Here is a 21961-nt window from a genome sequence, read left to right on the forward strand (position 1 = left end):
AATTTTCCATATTAAATACACGTTCTGTGAACTTAAAAATTCCAATGACTCCAAACTCATGAACTTTTTGTTTAAGCAATTCGTCTTGGCGTGTTCCACCGGTGAGTCACTAAAAACGCTCTGGATGCATTAGAGCACACAGAACATGTTTTAGCTTATTTTTTGAAGATTACCTACTACTTCATATTTTACATGATTATTAATTAATGTCATGCGGTAACCCGCAACAAAACGTAGTTTACTGTAGTTGGAGATGATTGGAAAATTATGCGGAAAATGCATACGCATGCTGCTTGTCATAATTCAAGAAAATCGGCTCTTTATGAAACATGTTGGTGGTAAATGCATCAGAAACGTTAAACAGATTTATAGATTGACCAAATATAACATAATACGAACACAGCAGAGGCTTTTTGTAAAATACAATTTGTTTGGTCAGAGTTGTCTGCTAGTCTTGTTTGGTTACGGAATTGTCAGTGTTTACATATTAAATATTCTTTGTTTAGTGTTTCGGAGTTACATTATTTCATTTTTTCCCCGATGGGAAAATACCCCACAAAAATCGAAATTTGCGAAATAGTTTTTGTATGCGTTTCGGATTCCAGGAAGTGCTCTTTTTGCTTCATTAAAAATATTGAAATTATTTTAAATTTCGTGATCTTCTGAAAAAAAAAACAGTTGAATCACGCTATGTGCTTTTTGTCAAAAAACAAAAGAAATGATCTTAAAAATGCTTGACAAAAGAGTAACGATGTTAGGTACGTATTGCCACGTGACTGAATGAACTTTTAAATATTTTTTCAATAAAATAAGTTCAACTAGTTGAGGTCAGTAGTTCAGTACTTTAAGCAGACCATATAAATTTACCAAATGAGAAACGTTCAATAGACACTAGAAGAAGGCGTTTCCAAGCATTTGGTGGAGCTAACTTGATCGGTTTTTGAAAAATAATGTTCTTAGTGCATGGTGTGATATTGGATTTCAGTTAGAATATCAAGAGCTTTAAAAAATTGCAATGAAAAGGACAGGTTAGTATTAAAATAACTGAAATTGATGACGGTTCGAAAAATCCGAAACGTCGTATTGAAAATCCAATAGCTCTAATCCGTAGAGGACACAAGCGCCGATCAAACAGTGACATTTAATTTTAATAATCTCTTTAATATGTTCAGAATAAAATGAAAACAATTTGAAAAATATCGGTTTTGTTGATTATTTCTGCGAACAACCGGGATATTTCAAATTATGTTCTAAAAATAATTCCAAAACGTTATAAAATAATTTGGGGGAATAACGCCGAATGTCCTGGACTTCCCGTTTTTAATGCTGTGAAATGAGGCGGTAACTGTTTACAAATGTTTAATTATGTAGCTTACAAAAGGATCATAAATACTAAGCGACAAGGGGTGTTTTCAATGAATATTTAAAGATTTTTGTAAACTTTGTTAATGCGCATATATCGGTTCTTTTGAATCTTTTAGTAAAGCTTTATTCGTGAAATTACTGAATTTAACAGGACCAGAATGAATACCTTTTTGGTGAATATGGGTTATCGGTTAAGTTGCATGTGGGATGATTTGAATATTTCAAGACCTTCTACAGTGCGAATAATCCATAGATATACAGGAAGCTTAGCGATCATTATTTATGAAATACGTTCGGAAATGGTACTTTGCGTAACTTGTTCCATGTCCCTATAAATTTCCATTCGTTACACAAAACCATCTATTTTTAGGTTGATGTATATATAAGACATCAATCATACACGCACATACATAGACATTTGCCCAGGAAAAATGCTCTTTCTACATTTTTATTACATACCAGATGTTTATGTACTAGATTTTATATACTATAGGAGGATCTAATATATTTAAATATATAATAGATTTCATTCAAACACCAAAAATATGCTACATTCACGGCCTAGGGTTGATCGAGATAAAACGTCCTTCATGAACATCTTTCTCCAGCTCTGTGTCCCTCCTAATCTCTATCCAGAACGTTCTTGACTTATGCGTTTCCAGTAAACCCTTTCTGGAAATCCGGAACATAGCTTGTCTCGTCCCCACCATAAAGTAAAGAGACAAATCCTTAATTAAAACGTACAACTACGTCCTCATTTGGTTTTTGTCATCTACGGTGTCTCATATATTAATATGCCATGTTTTTGCCTAAACGGCACACCGAACTTGCCGTGAAGTAGGGCTTTTTGTCTTGTCAACAGATGAACCTCCCCTCTTTTTTACCAGACACATCCCTCATTGAAATCTACTCGATATTATTTCATTATATTGCCGTTTTAGAGTAAATGTCTGTGTTTGAAACGAAAGCAATTCTTGCTTTTGTCGGGCCAGAAAGTAATTTTCCAAGAATGGGGCAAAAGTGAGATGAAATTAACTTTGCGTGTTCCAGTTTTTGCGAACGGACAATGGACGCGCCACGAGGAAAATTAAACCCATAAATCCCCGCGCTAATGAAAAAAACAGAAACAAATTGAGGGATAGGGACTTTCTTTCCTTAAGAGCTGTTAAGAATGATGGTTTTATTGGATGGTTGGCCTTCAGCTCCGTCCAGTATCAATCAATTTTGCGGGTATAAAATTGCATTTTTTACCGGAGAATGTGTGATTTAAAGCTAAATGCTTATAGGCTTTATCGGGTTTTCCATTAATTTTTGAATTGCTAAACAGTGAAACGCCAACTGAAACGCGTTCTTTTTCCGTAATAATCCGAATCCGATTTTCATTCCCTTTGCCTCTGTCCCTAACAATCAACCAACAAAAGCTCTTTAAAACTGATACACAAAACTGCATCATATTTAGTAGAGCGAAGCAGAGGGCAACCAATATATTGCTTTGGCATTCCGGAATTTTCCATCAATATTCAGAGCCCTTATTTATTCAAAATATGAAAATCTTAATCCATATTCATTGAAACCTCTCCCTATCTACGAGTGACCCATTCTAAGTAATCAATTTCTCATGGTACAACAAGCGATTCATGTTACAGACAGTGAAGGGTTTAGCTATAGGAGCAGATGGTTCATTAATAGTTAAAGTTGCTATTAACGGATACTGTTTTGACCTAATTTATTCCAGAAACATGCATGCGTCGGACATCTGGATCAAGGTTCGATGGATATACAGGGTTAGGCAGCGAAGCGGCAATCTGCGCTCCACGCGTAACTAAATATATTTTGAGGAAAAAGTTTGGAATAAAAATTTTCTGAGTCTGCAGACGCTGATTTTTGCTGGAACTTTGTATTCTGCAGAGTCGACCAAAATAAAAGATATCTGGCCCACATTCATTTGACCAGTATACAAGGAGTTTCAGTTTTAACCCATAAAACTTTAATAGCGTATTAAACATCCAGAAATAATGTCAGTTAACTATATAAACCAACGTCCAATAAAGCTTCTTTTAGCAGACATAGGGGGGTTAAATTTAATCTAAAAAAATGGAAAATATTAAGTTTTATTAAAGAGGTTTAGATCCTTTAACGAAATTTTCGAGGTGTTAACGCATATTTGTTACTAGAATTTTTTTAGCTATTTCAGTGGCGTGCATACATCCATATTAGAGGATATTTTTCGGAAAAAGTGGTATGCCACTGACTTTTCTGAAAATGAAAATTATTTTTGAATTCCTCGTTGAAATCTGGAGAAATGGTTTCCCTTAAAATTTGTACGTCCAATCCACCGTTTCCATGTGAAAAAATCAAAATGGTTTTAATAAACGTCCTAAATTAATGATTAGAACGTAATGGTGCGAACGCTTTACTGGAAATTTTTGAAAGAGAAGGAAAACGATTCACTACATTTTTTTAATAGTAAAAATAAGTCTTAAATATTTTTACGTCAAAATTATTCTTATTTACATTTTTCTTACTTGAAACCGGTGGGTCAGACGGAAACATCTCAAGAGAGGCCATTTCTCATTAATATATTTTTTTAGCAAAACGTATACGTCGATTATAGCTGTTAACGCCTCCAAAATTTCGTTAAAGAATCCAAATCTTTTTGACGAAATATAACATTTTCCTTTTCTTATATTAAATTTAACCCCCCGTATGTGTCAAAGGAAACGCTGTTGAACGTTGGTTTCTATAGAAAACTGACGTTATTTTAGATGTTCGATACGCTATTAAAGTTATGCGGGTTAAAGCTGAAACACCTTGTATAGGTTTGGACTAAGAGTAACGTTTGAATATGGGAACGTCACAACATTAATAAAAGTGGTTATTAAACTTGGTTGGATAAGTGTTGAAGAACAACTCTAAATGTACAATGTCGTTCATAAAATGCATAAAAACACTTTATGCAGTCACACAAAATACATTTAAAACGTACTGTCCTGCAACGTCCCGATTTGCGGCCGGTAAATCGAACATTATAGTACCGGATATTGATTGATTATGGACTTTAATTATGAGTCTAAAAATAATTAATGGATTCAATTAATTTAATTATATTCGTTATTCATTATTATATATTAACCAAATTTTTAATTTAAAAAAATTATTTATTGAAACTAATGATGCCCGTAAATTTATAGTGTGTTTCTTCGTTCTAATAGAAAATCCAAGTTTCTGACACCATCCCTTTCTCATCACGGAAATCACAGTATCAGGTATGTGATCATTTTCAATGGTGTTAGAATAACAAACTCTCAGATTGAAATTGTTAATCATGCGCTCATATTTACCAACGAAGACATCTCTAAATCAGCAAAAAACTTCAAGAAAATTTCATTCCCATGAAATTTAAGTAAAAATTTTATAAAAGTGTAACTATCCACTGTCGATACCTCTGCCTTTCTTGGGAACAACATTATTAGTTCCTTTCCATGTTCTGATCTATTTCTCAATTTCACTTCGCTTGATCTTCTTCAACTAAATAAAAAGTGCGTGAGTTTTGAAGTCGGTAACCAAGCCCCGATGGTGCTATGTTTGCTTCTGAGACTCTTTACCACTGAAGTCTGGATGAACTGTGCTAAAGCAATACACCAAATGGAAAGGATCACTGGAGATGTTAGTTCCTCTACAGTTTCTTTAGTTTTCTCCAAGGCCTCAACGTGGAAATCCATAGAGAGAATCTAAAATATCAGGGACTTCTCCAAGAATAGCTTCTTCTGTTTTGATTTTCACGATATAGCTTGGTTTAACCAACCTGAATATTGTTGAAGATTCTAACACGAGGTTAACCCAGGAAAAGCTCATCAATGTCTTAACTATCCGCACTACGTGAGATCGAAAAGAGAACACCCCTTAAAAATGGTGTTAATTAAATCATTTTTGTTATGAATTTTCTTTACACTAAAACAAACACTTCATTAAACAATTGAACAAATTTGATTGTTAAAAACCCAAAAACAATTAATAATTTGTCGGTCCTCCGCGGTCTCTGATACATTTCTGTACACGTTTAGGCATGGATCTAATGAGGTGATTGATGTCCGCTGGGGGGATCTCATTCCAGGCTAACTGGACAGCATGACATAGTGCCGCTAGGGTTTGTGGGGGATGGGGTAAATAATGCAACCTTCTGCCTACAATATATATCTCATACATGTTCCATAGGTGAGAGGTCTGGAGATCGAGGTGGCTAAAGTAGCAAATTGATTACATTTTGTCGAAACAAGTCCACCTTATGTGGTTGTGCTTTGTCTTGATGGAGAATTGGATTAACAAGAGTTTCCAGATAAGGCATCGGATGAGGTTCCAAGACTTCTTCGATGCATCATTGGGCTGTCATACTGCCTCTAATGAAAACTAAGGGTGATCTGCTACCATATGCAATAGCACGCTAAACCATTACCCCAACAGTCTCATGAGCATTCGTCTGTACTATAAACTGAGGATCCTATCTTTTACCTTGTCTTCTTCTTACTCTTACCCGATCATCATGCATACCCGAATAGAATCTGGATTCATCACTAAACAAGATATTATCTCATTCCAGATTCCAATGTATCCGTTCTCTGCACCGATGTGGTCGATTTTGACGATGGTTTAAGGGGGTAACACAATATGGGGACGGTACGAAATCAATCCAAAATTTCTTATCGGGCGATAAAGGGTTCGAATCTCAATGGGCCTTCTATACTCGGCAAATCAGTCATCCGCCAGAGTCCTCGACGAGACGAACCCATGTCGATCTTGGCGTTCTTCGGGATCGTCCAGTAGCTCTCCTTCTGCCTATTTGCTCGTCTTGGAACGAGGCCTGACAACATCTCACTATAGTGTTTACACTACGAGTCAATCTAGTGGTGATTTCCCTAAATGACCGAGCAGCCTCTCGTAGAGTCACTATTCGACCTCTCTGCAACTTGATCGATTGATGAAAAATTTGCTGCATTCTGCGTTTAGGCATTTTTGATTAATTTGATAGCACTTTCTAAGCACACTATACACGAATAAATGTATTTTGCAGTTATATTGTTGATATTTTAATGCAATTTTGATAGTAAAAAAAAATTTACATTTCTAATAACTCGTAAATACATTGATGAATATGGCTGAAAATTTAATCGCTTTTTGTTCCCATATACAAATATGCATATTAATTAGTTAAATAAAACCATTTTTACAGGGTGTCCTCTTTTCTATGTGACGCAGTATGTTTCAGATCCGCATTTCCTATGAGCTTTAAGTATACTTATTAAGGGAAAAATAATCTCAAGAAACGTAGGCGAAGCCCAACTTTGGACGCAAGAACCGTTGGCTAAATCTTTAATTCCAATTCCAAGACACAATTTCGATCCTTTCAAGCAGAAATCCATCATAAAATATTAACGAAACTTTTCGACGTCCCATGGATGGAGGAAGAATATCTGGAACTTCCCGGGACGTGTACACATATCATTCGACGCGTTATTTTCTTGAAAGGAGCTTAGTCAGATGATGGCGCTTCCCTAAGAAATCGCACAAAGTGGATCCGAAAGAAAGCGGGTTTATAGAATTCCTGTTCTTTCATTTCGGGCTAGACATCCTTTTGTTATCCGAGCTTTGACGCTCTCTACTAAAAGCCGAAGATTGCTCGAGTTTTTCTCCTCGAATCCCCCCCCCCCTCTTTGCCCTCTTAAAAAAAGATTTAATTGAATGGGATTTATTGCGCTTGAGTACAATAATTAATTTAGAATATGTAATTTACTGCAAATGAAGTGCTTTATGCTCATATAACAGTGGCCGATAAAACTAAATTGGTCGGAAAATATCAGGAACGTATTCCAATTTCGAGGGCCGTTGAAATGCGAATCATTGAATGAACCGGAATGGGCTCAATTAGGAAAATTGCAAGGACATAGAATCGTGGCGGGTGCAGTAGCCTTGTCTATCAGATTCCCGTTTAATTAAATCCAGCTTTCGAATTCTTTGAAATTCCGATTTCTAGGTGTGTGGAGGAAATTGATTAATTCGCAAACTTTGACGGCCGGACTAATGACCGACCGAAGAAGGAACCCTAAATTTCCACCTCTCGTGAAAGGAGATATGCATTTAAACTCCACGAAACCACCTTATCTCCCCTCTCTTCCTTGGAAATGAATGAGGACGTCCCAGGAATAATTCATATTTCCTCGCTTAATGGACTCTTTTTCTGAAGGACAAAATTTTAATGGGATATATTTTGTTTCTCGTAAACGCTAATCTGGAAAAATAATTCGCCGGATTCTGGCAAGCGCCCCAGTTTGTGTTCTCTTAATTTCCTGAACTAATAAATCACCCCTCCGGAGCAGAGGGCGTTTTAATTTCACTCTATTTCTAGTCTTATAAATTTTACGCCCTTCTGTCGATCAACGTGAGAGCGAGAGTAGTTCCTGTGCTGAAGCGATTTGCAGGGGAAGGCCCCAATAAATCGTAAAACGAAAAAATACGTACTCTGTTGTGAATTTTCCTTTAAAAACCCATTCTCATAAAGCTCCCAGGGAACTATCGTGCGGAACAACAAATATTGTGAAACCTCCAGAGAATCCATTTTTCAAATACACAATCCCTTACCAGGTCGGCATCCGGCAAAAGCAAATGCAGCCCAGAGGCTTTAAATAATAATTGAAGTTGCTTTGGAAGGAATATTCGGAAATCGGACAAACGGGAAGTACGGATGTTCCTCCGTACGGCGGAACATCAAAGGGAAATAAATCAGAATGTATTGGCCATCTCTTCGTGGACGTGTAGGGAATATAATGCTGTCTTTTATATCGAATATAGAGATACTTATTTGCTGCCGGTCATTCTTTTTATGTATTGTCCGGGATGTGGTTTCGATTGGGCTATTTGTTTTACTTTCCTGGATTTACGAGAGACAATAAAGATCGCATTGTGGAAAGTTTGCTTGTCGTGGTTCTGGAAAAGTCTTTTTATTAGTTTATTCAGTTTTTTTTTTTTTTTTTTTTTTAAGTAATAAAACCGGCAGCCAAAGACCTGAGGTCACAAGCGAGTCAACGTGCAAAAGGGTTTTTGGGCTTCAGGCGAACTTTTGGGTTTAGCTGCTGAAACTCTGTAGGAGCGGTCACTGGATTATACATCGCATAGCCAGAAGGTTTGCTAGACGGGATCGCTATCTCGGAAAGCAACAGATACAAATTTAAGTAAAGTTTAAATTTTAATAAAGCGTTTATCGTGTGTCTGTTATTATTATCATAAATTTCATGTCTTTCGGAAAAAAGAAAATTTCCGCCAACAAAGAAAATAAATCTCCTAAAGAAAATTGCGTGATCCAATCGAAGAAACCAAGTTGACCCGAAATGACAGGTGAACGTGACCTTGGGGAAAAATTGACAGCATGAAAAACTGACCCCCGAAAATAAAAAAAGACTTTATTCAAATCAATTTTTATGCATCTCCTCAATTTCAAGACGTTCGCTTATCCCATTTATTTATAATCGCTCGGCATGCAGGGTGTCCCGTGACGTGTGCGTCATAGCTTTAGGGTATGTTACCATAGCACTTTGATGTCAAAAACACTCTAGTGAACCTGTATGGTAAACTCAATTACGTTTTTAAATCTAACTAAACATTAACAAATTCCTAATTAACAAGCAAGTCAGCTGTGATGTGGAATTTGTTATTACGTGTTAGCTGCCATGACAGTAGATGCCACTTAAGTGAATACAGTGTCTTTCCACCGGGGAAGTCTGAAAATTTGGTTCACGTCGAGAGCACCGAAAACAGACAACTTATAGCTTAGATTATGGATGAAGCTGGAAATATCCGTGCTAATCCAGAAATCATTAGAAGAGCTACATCTTTCATTCTGAGCAATCACTGCATTAGAAAGACACTCTTTTTTGATGATTAAATTTTACTCGATTGTTAATTAAGAGTTTATTAAGTTTTTTTTTTGAATTTTATTTTTTAATTGCACGGAGAGGCGAGTTAAAAAGGCTTCAAGACCCGATTTTCGAAAATTATAGCCATGAGGAACTAATTACAAAACGTCTGAAAGACGAAAAATCTGATATTCGAAAATAGAAAGCCCGGATGTAGGGATTTAAATCAGCTTAAAGATGAGGCATCATTCGTCCACCTTTCCCATTGGAGATTTTTCCAGTGGAGCAGAGAAAAGTAGGGGTGAATAAGGGCGACATAATTATGGCATTAATACTTTTCCACCTTTAGGTGGTATTTTTGTCGTGTTTCAGCGATTTCTAAACAAACCGAGGGATAAATCCACGTAAATCCTACATACGCAATAGTAGTATAATTTAACACCGACTCTCAATTGAAGAAGTATTAACCAGGATTAACAGGTGGAGATTCTTCGGCTGCTACGGATCTAAATGATTGCTTTCTGTTTGGTGCAAAGCTTATCAACTGGTGCTTATTTAATTAAACAAGTTGCAGAAGAAAACGTTTGGTATGTTTCAGCTTTAGTGTTATACTCCCTAGGGAACAGCTTAGAGCGTCGAAAAAAAATCCGTATAAGCCGCTTTAACTGGCAAAAGTATATTTGGTTACAATAGCACGAGGAAATAGAATTTTCCGATGCGTATTTGACAATTTCCCAAGTCAGAAGTCATCTGAGCGCGGGAAAATACATTTCGGGCGTGTACTGAACATAATACGTGCAATACGTTGCAAAATTTTTCTCTATTTTAGTCTGTTCTGGTGTCTATATTTGTAGCAGGCTTCGGCTCTATACAGTGAAAACATTCATTGAATGACTTTTCTATCGTTTTCTCTCATAAATTGTTAGTGGTGATTTTCGAGGTTTAGATTATATTTCCGTCTAATATTGAGGTAACGGTTCTTCCCCTAAAGCACATCGATGAGTATTTATTTGCATAAATCGGTGGCGATATTTCGCGACGCATATTAAACAGTATTGTTAGACTATCCGTGTGCGAAGGTGTCTGGAAAACGGAAAGCGCTCAGAAAAACGCCATTTTTTTGCAATGACCTGAAATGTGTATTTTCCCGTCAGCGCACGGAAATATGCTGTTTCGCGTGTGCTAACGGGAAAGATGTGTTTTTCGTGATTCTTTGTCACGTAACATCCATTTTTAGACTTGGAACGAAATACCTATTTGCACAGTCATCAGCACTTATAGGACATTATCGTACTGTTATGTTAAAAGAGAAATTTCGCTTACATAACGGTCGGGTTGAACTATATGGGATAAAGCTTAGGCTCAGGCAAACCACATAAAAGGCGTGGTCACTTTTTATTATTTAAAAACAAAACAACTGGGTTATTAGATAAGCCTTACTTCACTTATCCGCAGCGCTGATTTCTGTTACGTCCTCGATTAGGTACGTTAAGACCCCGCACCTCTGATTAAAAGCTCGAAATTGACCCTCAAGTTGACCTGACCTCGCGTTTGACCCTTAATTGCATTTATTAATATTACTGCACTGCGGTATTTACTAGAAAATACTTCAATAGTCGATAAATTGATTGACCATGGAACGACCTCGTTCACTATTGCTCAGAACAGGCGGAAACTAATTCATAAACCTCAGATTTTGCAAGGCGTTATTTATTAGTTTGATAAATATGCATCCTATGTTAACCAGCATCAACACTAGAATGTCATTAAGGCCGCCTCTCCATTGTAGCCCTCAAACAGACTATTCAGTTCAATGGCGGACCTCATTCTCTTTGGAATGAAACACTTACACAAGACTGCGTGCCATTGTTTCCTAAGTTAATCCTCGAGATAATCCGTTGGGAAAGAGTAGCACACATGCCAAACAAAGCACTTTACACGCCGCAAGAACCCGACACGTTATAATAATAATAAACAATGCCGATAATGTAACCGTTTTGCGAAACGCTTCTTAGGTATGCAAGGGGATTGTCGCAGGTTAGGTTGACATAACGGTACCGCCTCGCCAAGCCGAAATCAAAGAACTTTCAGACTTGGTACTGCTGCACCTTCATGTCGCTTGCCGGCACCGAACCTTCGGCCTTCGCACTCGGTACCACTCTGCGGATGGCGGTCGATGGTTCCCGATTCACGTTTGAATTCCAAGTACTTACTACTTCAAAGAGAGACAGGAACTCAGTCGCAGAGTACGTGGGAGCCTTTCATACTGTATTAAGGCTTCCACATCTGCGTTGATCTTCGGTGATGCGACTCGTTTCTAACGAAGAGCGGTTTTCAGTTTGGAAATCGCTTTGAACTTCTCAAGTCCGCCATGTTGAAACATATGGAGAACTTTGTGAGCCATGTTGCGCAGTGAAAAATTTAACGGTTTTACACGTGCAGCACATCAAAGTTTGAATGTTCTCACAGAATTTGAATGGTTCTGCTCATTATTTCTTCGATAAACATGTTTTTTCTTGTTTTTTAATTCGTATGAAAACGAGTTATATCTCCTCAGAACGGTTTCCGAGATGTCACAATTCAGAGTTTAAGAAGTGATGGCAAAAATTGAACGTCCCTTTGCAGCACATTAAGTGCAACAAAAATTATCGATAATAATTTCTGAGAGATTTGTGGGAGAGAAAGTTAAGTTGAAAAAGAGCACAAGTGCATGCACGAGAATCTTTTTCAGTGTTACATCCTTAGGGCGGCCGGGTAAATTATCGCGATAATTACACCCGTGCAAATTACCCTGTAACTGGCCCTTGATTTGTTTATCGTGAGAATGAGGCCCCGATTTTGCATCGTTGAATGGCGAATTTGACAGATGTGTGAAACTGTAGGAAATTTAATAATTTCCACCGAAACTATTGTTTTTGTATCAATGGACTGAGATTGACGCTACGTTCACCGTGGATGCTAACTGGAGAATTTTCCAAAATGCGAAAATAGGAATCAGTCCCAGAAACTAAAAACTTGAGCCTTTAAAATGAGGTTGGGGTCACTCAACACGTCTTGACAGCGTAAAACTTAATTTCATAGTGGTGTGCGGTTATGTTCGTGTGACCCCAATAGTCTCCATGCGTACAAATTCTCTAACTTTTACTGTAGACTTGTTCCAAAAATTCACAAGGTTTTTTTAGTGATAAGGAAGCCATAGCTACTTTTTTTGGAAATTCTACCATATAAAAGTCAACTCTGATGCATCTTCCACGTTCCAAAAACTCTTTTTGTTGTGGGTACCATCTCGAGTGTTGGTACTCTTAACAACTGTGGATTAACGAAAGTGGAATTTACGTGAATCCTGCTGGGGCCTTTTGACATTCAGCTTGCAAGGAAAACTGTAAGTAAGACGTTGCTCAACATATTGTTGGATGCTTCTCCGAGAAAGGCGCTGAAAACGTATACTGTCTCCTGTGCATTTTTCTTGAAGAAAGAAAATCGCGCAAGTAAAGCTGTTCAGTTACATCTTTGCTACTCTTCGGTATAGGTACATTTGTTTGAACAATTTGAAGTGCACATACTTTTTTTTTGCGAATGACCCCAGAACATTAACAGTATTAAATAATGTGGAACACTTAGTTCCGTTCTTTTTTTGGTGAAATTGGCTTAACAGTTATACGCCAATTAAGCAATAGAACTAGTAGGTAATATTAACGGTGCTAATACATAACAGCGCCTTGTGGGAATAGTTTTTCCATAAGATTCCTTATATGCGTTACGGTTGATCCATAAATCTAAAGTGCAAAAATTACGTGGTAAACTCTTATTTTTTACTCTCATTTTCGAGATCAGGTTGAGGCCGGGTGGCTGCATCAAATATAATTCAAGAAAAATGTGCAAAAGCACAATGCATAATGAATGATTGCTCTTATGTAATGACTTAATAAACGGTCTTATGTTTATTTTCCTAATTAATGCTTTCGCATAAGATAATTCCATTTTCGTTCTTGTTACTGCTGATGTGGGAATTTCGTGAGGAGGTGTGAGAGTCTCGTTGCTTGTGCAATCGGGTCAAAGTTGACTTTTGTGTACACGATGACCCTCTCTGGACACCCCGTATGGGGGAAAAATTGCACTATATCGAGTTCAAAAGTATGCATTTTTAACATTTTAAACCTTCTGATCACGTCCGGAGTACTTGACAACAACGAGAATTTTGGGAAAACGTTTGTATTTTTCCCTTTGCTTATTTTGCGAGGAAATTTAAAATGATGCACAATGCAACAACGAAACTTTTCCCCGTCTATCAAGTTGCGATGTAATATTTGCAAACTCGACGTTTCGATTTTCGACCACCATCATTAACTTTGCCTTTTCTTACGAACGCCATATTCGATTTTCACACGTTTGAATTGAACTCTCACTCGCCATTTCCATTGAGTTCGTCCGGCAATTCTAAGCACAGCTCTATGCGTCTTCTTATTCGGTAGCCAGAAAATATCCGGGTTGAAGTTATTTTCTGTTCCTTCATAGGAATTTAGCCATCATAGAAACAGCGCAAACTTAATTAATAAAATGTCAAGTCCGGTGAAAAGTTGCTAGAAACAGGGGTGTGAGCGCACCGCTCAAAATCATTGAGACGAATATTAAATTGAGACCAAACTGGAAAGTAAGACAAACGGGGCTTCACAAAAAAATGACAAATAGTTCATCCTTGGAATACTTCATTAGAAGGTGCGTTCCAGAATTTTCGTGTGAAAATCAGGAACGGGCGTAAGATTAATTCAGGTTGGCTGTAGGTTAATGCAACCCTCGCTGGCGCCCATCTAACGGTACTTTTCGTGGAAGTCAGAAAATTAAAATATTTTTGATATTTTCCAACAGTCAAATGCCTGTGGTATCGTAGCAGATCAGGCTTAGACGACTCTATACATGGACTTGAACAGGTGACACATTCCACTGTGACGTTGGCGTAACCTTTACCTACTGGGAGGATTTGAAAATTATTTTCTTTACGCAAATAATTGAGCTCATTTTGCAACATCGTCATAAAACTTAATTGTTACTTAAAGTACTGATCTAGTTTCGAGCCACTGGAATTTTCGGAAAAATCGGAGCTCGATCATTTTTAGCGTGGTCCAGACATGCGGTGCGATACGTCAGACTCGCTCGAAGCTGCATAAACGTGCAATTGTTTTGAATCCACATAAGGTACCGCGACCAATTTCAACAGAAACGCCAAAATACTTCGATGTGTGGGGCCCACACACAAAATGGCATTTATGAGGATAGTCCAAGAAGCCCCCCCGTTCGCCAAATCTAACCCGCTCAGATTATTTTCTATTTCCAATCTTGAAAAAATGGCTCGTTGGAAAGAAATGTGCCAATAATGTTGAAGTGGAGCCCGAGGCTGATGCATATTTTGAAATATTTGAAGTTTCTCTCTGTTAACAGGTAGTAGGTACAAGCATATATTTTTACGACGGTTAACGAGACAATTCGTGAAAATTAGGGCAAACGTGCGTAGCTGATATTCCGAGAAAAGGGAACGTTCCGTCTTTAGCATTTCTTAAAACACGGGGCTCGGCCAAAGCCCGGAATAAGATTGATATTTTTTAAACAAGCAACTTAAAAGAAAACGCTTGAATACGTGAATTTTTTTTCCATTTGTACGTATTTTTTGACAACCAAATGAAACATTTTCCTTCAATTCCTTAGTTGCACCCCTACCCAGCTTTTTTTTTAATATGTGGTATGCGGGCTGGCTGAAAAGCTAGTGCAAAATGGAATTTTACCATATCCCCTTTTCTTTGAGCTATGTCGTTATTTGGGAAAAACTCTTCTAAAAGCAAAAAAATGAATACTTTCTCTGTTTTATCTAGAGATTATTTAACGTAGCAGATGCTAAATATGTCCTCCGTCCTATACTTAGTACCTATCAATGCGTCTCCATTTGCTATCTGTGCATTTTGTATCTTCCTGCATTGAGCTTCTACTTAAAAATCCGATATTTTTAATTTTCAAAGTAAATTTTTGTAAAATTCTTGCTAGACTCTCCCTGTAATTGCAGGTAACCAGTTTATTCTACCTTTCTTCCTTAAATTTCCCTTATAAGTTACTTTGAAGTCGATTTGTTCACTTTCAGCTTAATTGGCTTTCTCGAAGCCACTTTCATTATTCAGCTGTTTGAAAGTTAGAACTGCTACTTCTCCCTAGTTTACCGGACATTTACGGAAGAACAATTCCCGCAATTCCGATTTATTTGAATTAATAACTTTTTGGCCTTCAAATAGCCTGCAAAGGAATCTTTTTTTATTATAATGTATAATAACTTATGACGACCACAATGCCCCATTGTACCTGGGTAATCAAACTCCCTGGAAAATACCTCAAAATTTCAGACGACAAATTTAGATCATCGTTCCAGTTTTTCCAGAAAAAGACCGACAAAACCCGACCCTTTACTGACACCATCTTCCAGATATGTAATTGATTATCCTGTTTTGGGACATTTTTTTGCCGAAACACAGTCTGGAAAATGAAAATTAATTACTGCGGCTCCTTATAGCAGGCGCTGCTGCTGTTTTATTACCCCAAGAGATAATAGTTGAACCAGTCTGGTTTATACTATTATGGGAACTCGTTTCGTGGCTCCCCTCTTCCTTCTTATTAGATGATTAAGGGGAAAACAGATTTTGTTGTGCTTGATTAATGGCTTTCGGGGATCGCCCTTTAATTACCTTCGCATCTCAAAGATGTTTTTCGTTGTAGCTGTTTAAAGCCCTATTGAATTTTCCAAAGAGTTATTGCCTTTTTCGCGCACACGTTTAGGCCCAAATAGCTAAAGTAAACTAAAATAACGTAAGCCCCATTAATTCAGCTGCGGAATTATAAATTACCCCGAAACCAAACCAGCCTCAAATAATGGTAGGAAACCCAATACAAAATTTGCATTTGTTTGAGAAGGATCACAGACGTGAATGTGGCAAATTTCGTATAGAAATTTAAATTTAATATTCAGCTCTCATGCCTGAAAATATAATACATCCTAAAGTACCGTATTGTTATGGAAATTCCTTCCTAAAAGCTTGAGTTATCCGAGCTGAGAATTTAATTTTCGTTGTTTATTAAAAAAAAAAAAAACGCAAAACTTCAAATTAGCTGGAATAATAGTTTCTTGTGAATGTCGCGTTTGTCTACAAAAAGAATCAGGAAATTGCAGAGTGGCCTGGATTCACGAGAATATGCCAGCGATTCCGTTATCACGTTGCATTTTTCCTCCTCTTTAGCTTTGCTTTAACTTTTTAAAGAGCTTTTAGCGAAGCGAGATTGCTCTATCTATATCGAAACTTCATGCTCAGTTTCGTCAAAGTTCCACCTATCAGCAGCAGCGGAGGATTTTTTCCATTACTTTCTATAAACGTTTTTCCAGCAGTAACAAACAACAATAAAATATCGGCTCTAATATATTCCGCAGAAAAAGTTGAACCAAAAAAGTGGAGAATTTTATAGGGGTTTTCGGCTCCCCCTCAGGAACAAAAAACATCCTGTTAGTGTGTTTGGCAGGATATAATAAATACCGCAATTTATTTAGGTTTTCGGTCTTAGAAAAGGCGCTAGCTTAGATGATATATCTCTCCAAAATAAAAATATATTGTTTGCTGTTCTGGTTATAAAGGCAGCAGGATTTTTTCCTGTCGTGTTTATGACATGGAGAGCTGGAGAAATTGAATTATGAGTAGAGCGTTCACTTTAACGTTTTCGCCGAAATTAAACGGTGAAGGAGCTTTCGTGAGCCTCAACTAAAGTTATCTGGAAGCGACAATTAGACGAAAAATTACAAAAAAGTTGTTTTTTTTTTCTCACGCGTGTTAAACAACATAATAAGGCCCGAGTCACGCAAATATTACACGAGTCATGCAAATGTGACACGAGTAACACAAAATAACGCTTCCTGGTGAGTTTGACAAATACTAGATCATTTCCAATTCTGCAGTAAGAGGAAGAAATAAACAAACGGAATTAGTTCGAATAAACTGGATCCGCGTCCTGTATGGTTTATGTTTGTGACATGGAGAAATTGAATTATGAGTGTACAGTTCAATTGCGTGAAAAGCCAATAAGGTTACGCCGTGGATCAGCAACTTTGTTAAACTATGAAAAAGGGAATAAATAATGAATGCTTGTGCCACTTACGTTCGTCATCCTCGATGTATTTCTGTGTCAGATTTCCCTTTAGTCTCAAGTAGAGTTTCCACCAAATCTCAATAAATTGCGACTTTTCTTTCAATAGCAGCTGACATCTCATACATGCAAAATTGAAGATAAAGCGACTAATTAACACAAAGTATTTCCACCTCGAGAGCTTCTCCGAGGTTTCATTGTGCCGGAAATTGAACTTCCCTCTTATCTTCTCAGGCAAAAAGGTAAAAGAACTGGTGTCAGATACGCTTAAGTGAAATAATATAAGCAAACAAAGAGAACGAATCCTTTCATCGTAAAAAAGGAGTCCTTTCAGTAACAATACTATGTTTGATGAAAGAACAACAATAATTAAGGAACTTGGGCTGTTCCCATCTCTTTTAGGTCTCCAATTATCACTTCGTTTGAATATTGCATCCGGGTTGACATCGTATCTGCACAAAGGGGTTATAAATATTAGGAAGGAAGCACAAAGCAGCCTGATTTGCTTTTAAGCTGATGCGGTAAATTATACAGTCTAGCGCCCTCTTGCCGGAGACAAAGGCCCTTCGTTATATTTATTCGCCCTTTCTCGAAAGAACAACAGAGTCAATTACTCTATCGCCGAGAATGATAACTGAATCATAAATAATTCCACTCTAGAGTAACAACCAAAAATGTAAATTTACGAGAAGCCAGGTTTCTTATTTTTCATCCGGATGAAGTAAACCGGTTGCCTTACGTGCATGTGTCTGGAAATGATCGTTTGCTTAGGCAGATTACTTCGCATTTGTAGGAACTATTTGTTTAGGAGGAAAAAAAAAGTATTTTTAATACCCCTCTCTCTGCGTCTTAGGTCTTATGCATTTAGGAAAAATAGTCTCAAGGACTCGTATCTGGTAATTTGGGAGGCCGTGGGGTAGTCGTCGTCCCGAAATTATGAGCCGAACTAAAGTGTGGCGGTGCGGGGACCGCATCTTTTGCTCGATCAAAATATTGTCTATCATCTAATGTCCTGGACACAGGATGCCGATCCGGGTCAGAATTGCTGAACTTCCGTCAGCTCTTCTGTACACGAACACCACAAATGCCGTTGGACTGTTTTTTTTGCTACGTCTGAAACTAGCGTTGCATCCGGTGTGAAAAAGACAATTATTACGCTAATGTCCATGTGAATCACCGCCTGCACAACTCACGCTCTCGCTAGGTGGTGATCTAGGGTTGCACTTCGTATCGTTTAGATCTTGTTTGTTCTTTTTCTTGCGATCAGCATGTAATGCGAGCTTCTGAGTAATAAATTGTGGACTGTGTTTAAAATCGTCCAATTTACCAACGCAGGAATGGGGGCATGCATTTTGTATGCGAAATGGCGTACCATAATGCTCAAGCTGCGAGACGAAAGTATTAAGCGAGATTTCCCTACCGAGTGTCTCCACGTGTCCAAATTTTTATTAACTATGTGTTAATATTCACGCAAGACTTTACGAAAGTGACAACTATAATACAATGACTACGTTAACCGTACGAGACCGAGAGAGCAGGACCGCATGCACGTCTATTCCGATCACCCGAGATGACTCCTTCAGATTATTTTGGTGGAGTCGCTTAATGCACGATCTATAGAATCACCGTTTCGAATTATGATCATCAGTTAAAATTATTTTTAATTTTCTTCCCTGTTTTCTTCCCTTTTTGGCTGCGCTCATTGAGAACCGCCTAAGCAATTCTAGATTTTGCTTCTGAACTAAGGAATGAAAGGAGGGACTTCAATTAAAAATCGTTGCCATCTCGAGCGTTAAATTCATTTTTGTTCGTTATTTTTAGTTTAATTATATTTGAGTAATCATTAGGTCAAAATTCCTCGGATAATTGCTACCTAAGTGTACTTAAATTGGGAATTTTTGATCAGCTCAATTATAAGAAAAGAGGAATATCTGCTCCATCGTTGGGGCATTAGTTATCTCGGGTTTAAATTTAAATTGCCAATTTCTCATTGAAATTCCTCAAATATGTTAAGCTGAAAGAGTCCTGTTTAAAAAACTAATAAACGTTAAAGTCGCTGATGGGCTTGTCAAACACAATAACGTTAAATGTAAAACAACAGGGCAATTAGATATTGATGGATAATTCGGACTTTTTGTAGTGTTTTTACCATCTACGCAGAAATAACTGCAACAAATACGAAATGAGTGTTAAAATTCTTGCTCACACTCAATTAGTTGCACTTGTTTGGCACAGGTAGGTACAGAACAAATTTGAGGGTGAATAGTCACAAAATAAAGAAATAATCATAAAATACAAAAAGGACTAAAAATTGATCGAGATAGTCAAAAAATCAGTGACCTTTCTTCAACCGAACATTACTTAATTCCCAACTTCACCGTTTTTAATTTTCAAATTTAATCAGGGAAAGGGCGCCGGCACGCATCCGCGCTTGCGCAAAACGATTCTGAAGTAGCTCTGTCCAAACATCGACAAATCTTGTTTTTTGATCAATTTCAAAAAGTTTTATTTTGCTTCATTTCGTGGTCATTTACCTCTAACCTCGTTCGCTCTCGATTTCAACCTGTGTCCATCTGTAACAATTAGATCACTAAGATCCCGCCTTACTGCGGAAATGATTCGTCCAGATATCTATAAGGTTTATCGGTCTTTTAGAGCGAACTTTGACATTTGGTTCAATGTCTCATTATATGTTATAACCCCGAAATGAAGAACAATGGGCAATATTTGCATGTATGTTCGCATAGTGTACCTAAAGCGCAATTATGAAGATGAAACATGCTGAAACCTTTGCTAATTAAACTTCAGCCAATTTCGTGGGGTTCCCATTCACTCCTCAGTTTGTTGCACGCATAGTTTACACTCTCTGTGAACCGTCACATGTCTTAATTAAATCAACGAGATATATCGTAGATTAATTGCCCTCGTCTAATGTATACGAGCCCTTAGAGCCGAACATACTTATTTACATTGATGCAGCCTTTAGCTGATAAACGCAAATAAAAGTGAATTTTAGGTCTTTAACATGGAAAATCGTCGACGGCAGCGTTAAAATAATCAAGACTATTACGGAAAATTAACAGGAAGCAATTGCGCGAGAGAATTTAATCATGTTTAGATGGGAAGCCATTAAATCCTTGTCGATAGGGCTTCACATATGGAGCTTTGGATTTTCAGAAATTACGTCCTTCACGCCTTCCAATTTCTTTATCCACAAGTGATTTTTATGTAGCGTAGGCACAACTAAACGGGTCATTTAGAAACACTACGAAGTTCTCGTTTTCGCTCCGAGCAGCTAAGCATTTCTATTTTCCAATAGCCGAGGAAAGATGTCGGGAAATTGTATCTTTATACAACAAAAAGAAGATTTCTACCCGAAGAATTGTACGGACATCGACCCGCACAACGAGAAAATACACCGAAACCTGCAAGTAAATAATGACTTTCGAGCGAGCGAGTAAGAAAATTGAGAAAAACGCGTCTGTTGTATATGGCGTTGAGGTTTCTGTTAAAAGAGATGTTTATTCAAAAGAGATCAGCGTTTTGCAGGACGGGTCTATGCAGGCATTATCTTTATGAGAATGAAAAATTATCAGGTCAGCGCTTGAATTCTAGAAATTTAAATTCGTCGGTTGCCGGAGTGGTCAGGAGAGAAAAAGGGAAAACTCTATATGTGACAAAAAGGACCCTTTTTAGTTCGTTAATCTTTATGTACTCCCCTCTATTTGCACCAATATAACTACAATCGTGGGGTCACACGAAATCCCAATTTTGTTTTGTTACTTTTTTAGAAAAAATGTAAATGGGTTGGAAAACGACAGGGTCGGTTAGATTGAGGCAACGTTGCGTGCTTGGAGCTCATGAATATGCCCTTTTCGAATTTTTCGAAATTTTACCCGAAACGCCCCGATGATATTGAAAAACCGTTTTATTTTTTTCTCAGCTACCGAGCCAACATTTCCGCCTCAACTACGTAGCGATGTCACGTGTAAATCCGACGTTGCTACCATCATCAACGTTGTTTTTTCGTTTGAACACCGTCTTGGTTTTTCCATTATTGAATTCAGCTTCTTTGATGATTACGATGTAAGTATCACTCGTTAAGGTTCCGCTTTAGAGTACGGAGCAAATGTCAAAAATCCTGTTTTATTTAATGAAGACGTTTTCTACAGTTCGACTGCATTTCGCTTAAGGCCACATATAGTTGCGAAATTGGTGTAAAACTGTCCACCAAATGCCTTTTCAAATGAAGACAAACGAGACATATTAGAAACTAGACATTCGTTGGCCAGCATGCTCACCAAACCTGCCCCTATTATGTTGCTATTAATGAGGATTTTTGATATTTCCACCAAGCTGCCAGGTTGATGCATCGCTGTAATCAGGAAAAAAATCCGAATTTAAGAATCTCAAGATTCAATACGGCGCTCATAAGGGAGGTTACTGAAAATCGAAATGTAGAATTTCAAATAAAAAAATTAAATCACAAATATATATATGTATATACAGGGTTATTGGTGATTAGA

General features: G+C 37.5%; 1 protein-coding gene across 3 annotated transcripts in view; it reads right to left on the bottom strand.

Moving 5' to 3' along the window:
* The window catches only part of Cad87A (cadherin-87A), a 78010-nt gene that overhangs the window by 38149 nt on the left and 17900 nt on the right, over positions 1-21961 (bottom strand). Inside the window, exon 1 of one of the 3 annotated variants that reach the window (XR_010732331.1) lies at positions 11120-11468. The exons of 1 other annotated variant lie outside the window; for it this stretch is intronic. Coding sequence is in view for 1 of the 2 variants with exons in the window: in XM_066284794.1 (XP_066140891.1) it covers positions 11120-11136 (17 nt within the window). In the remaining variant the exon portion in view is untranslated. Of the gene's footprint in view, positions 1-11119; positions 11469-21961 lie in introns of those variants that run through there. One more of the 3 variants, XM_066284794.1, reaches the window with a different exon arrangement.

Source organism: Euwallacea fornicatus, chromosome 8 (genome assembly GCF_040115645.1).
Source record: "Euwallacea fornicatus isolate EFF26 chromosome 8, ASM4011564v1, whole genome shotgun sequence".
In the NCBI taxonomy this organism is placed as follows: domain Eukaryota; kingdom Metazoa; phylum Arthropoda; class Insecta; order Coleoptera; family Curculionidae; genus Euwallacea; species Euwallacea fornicatus.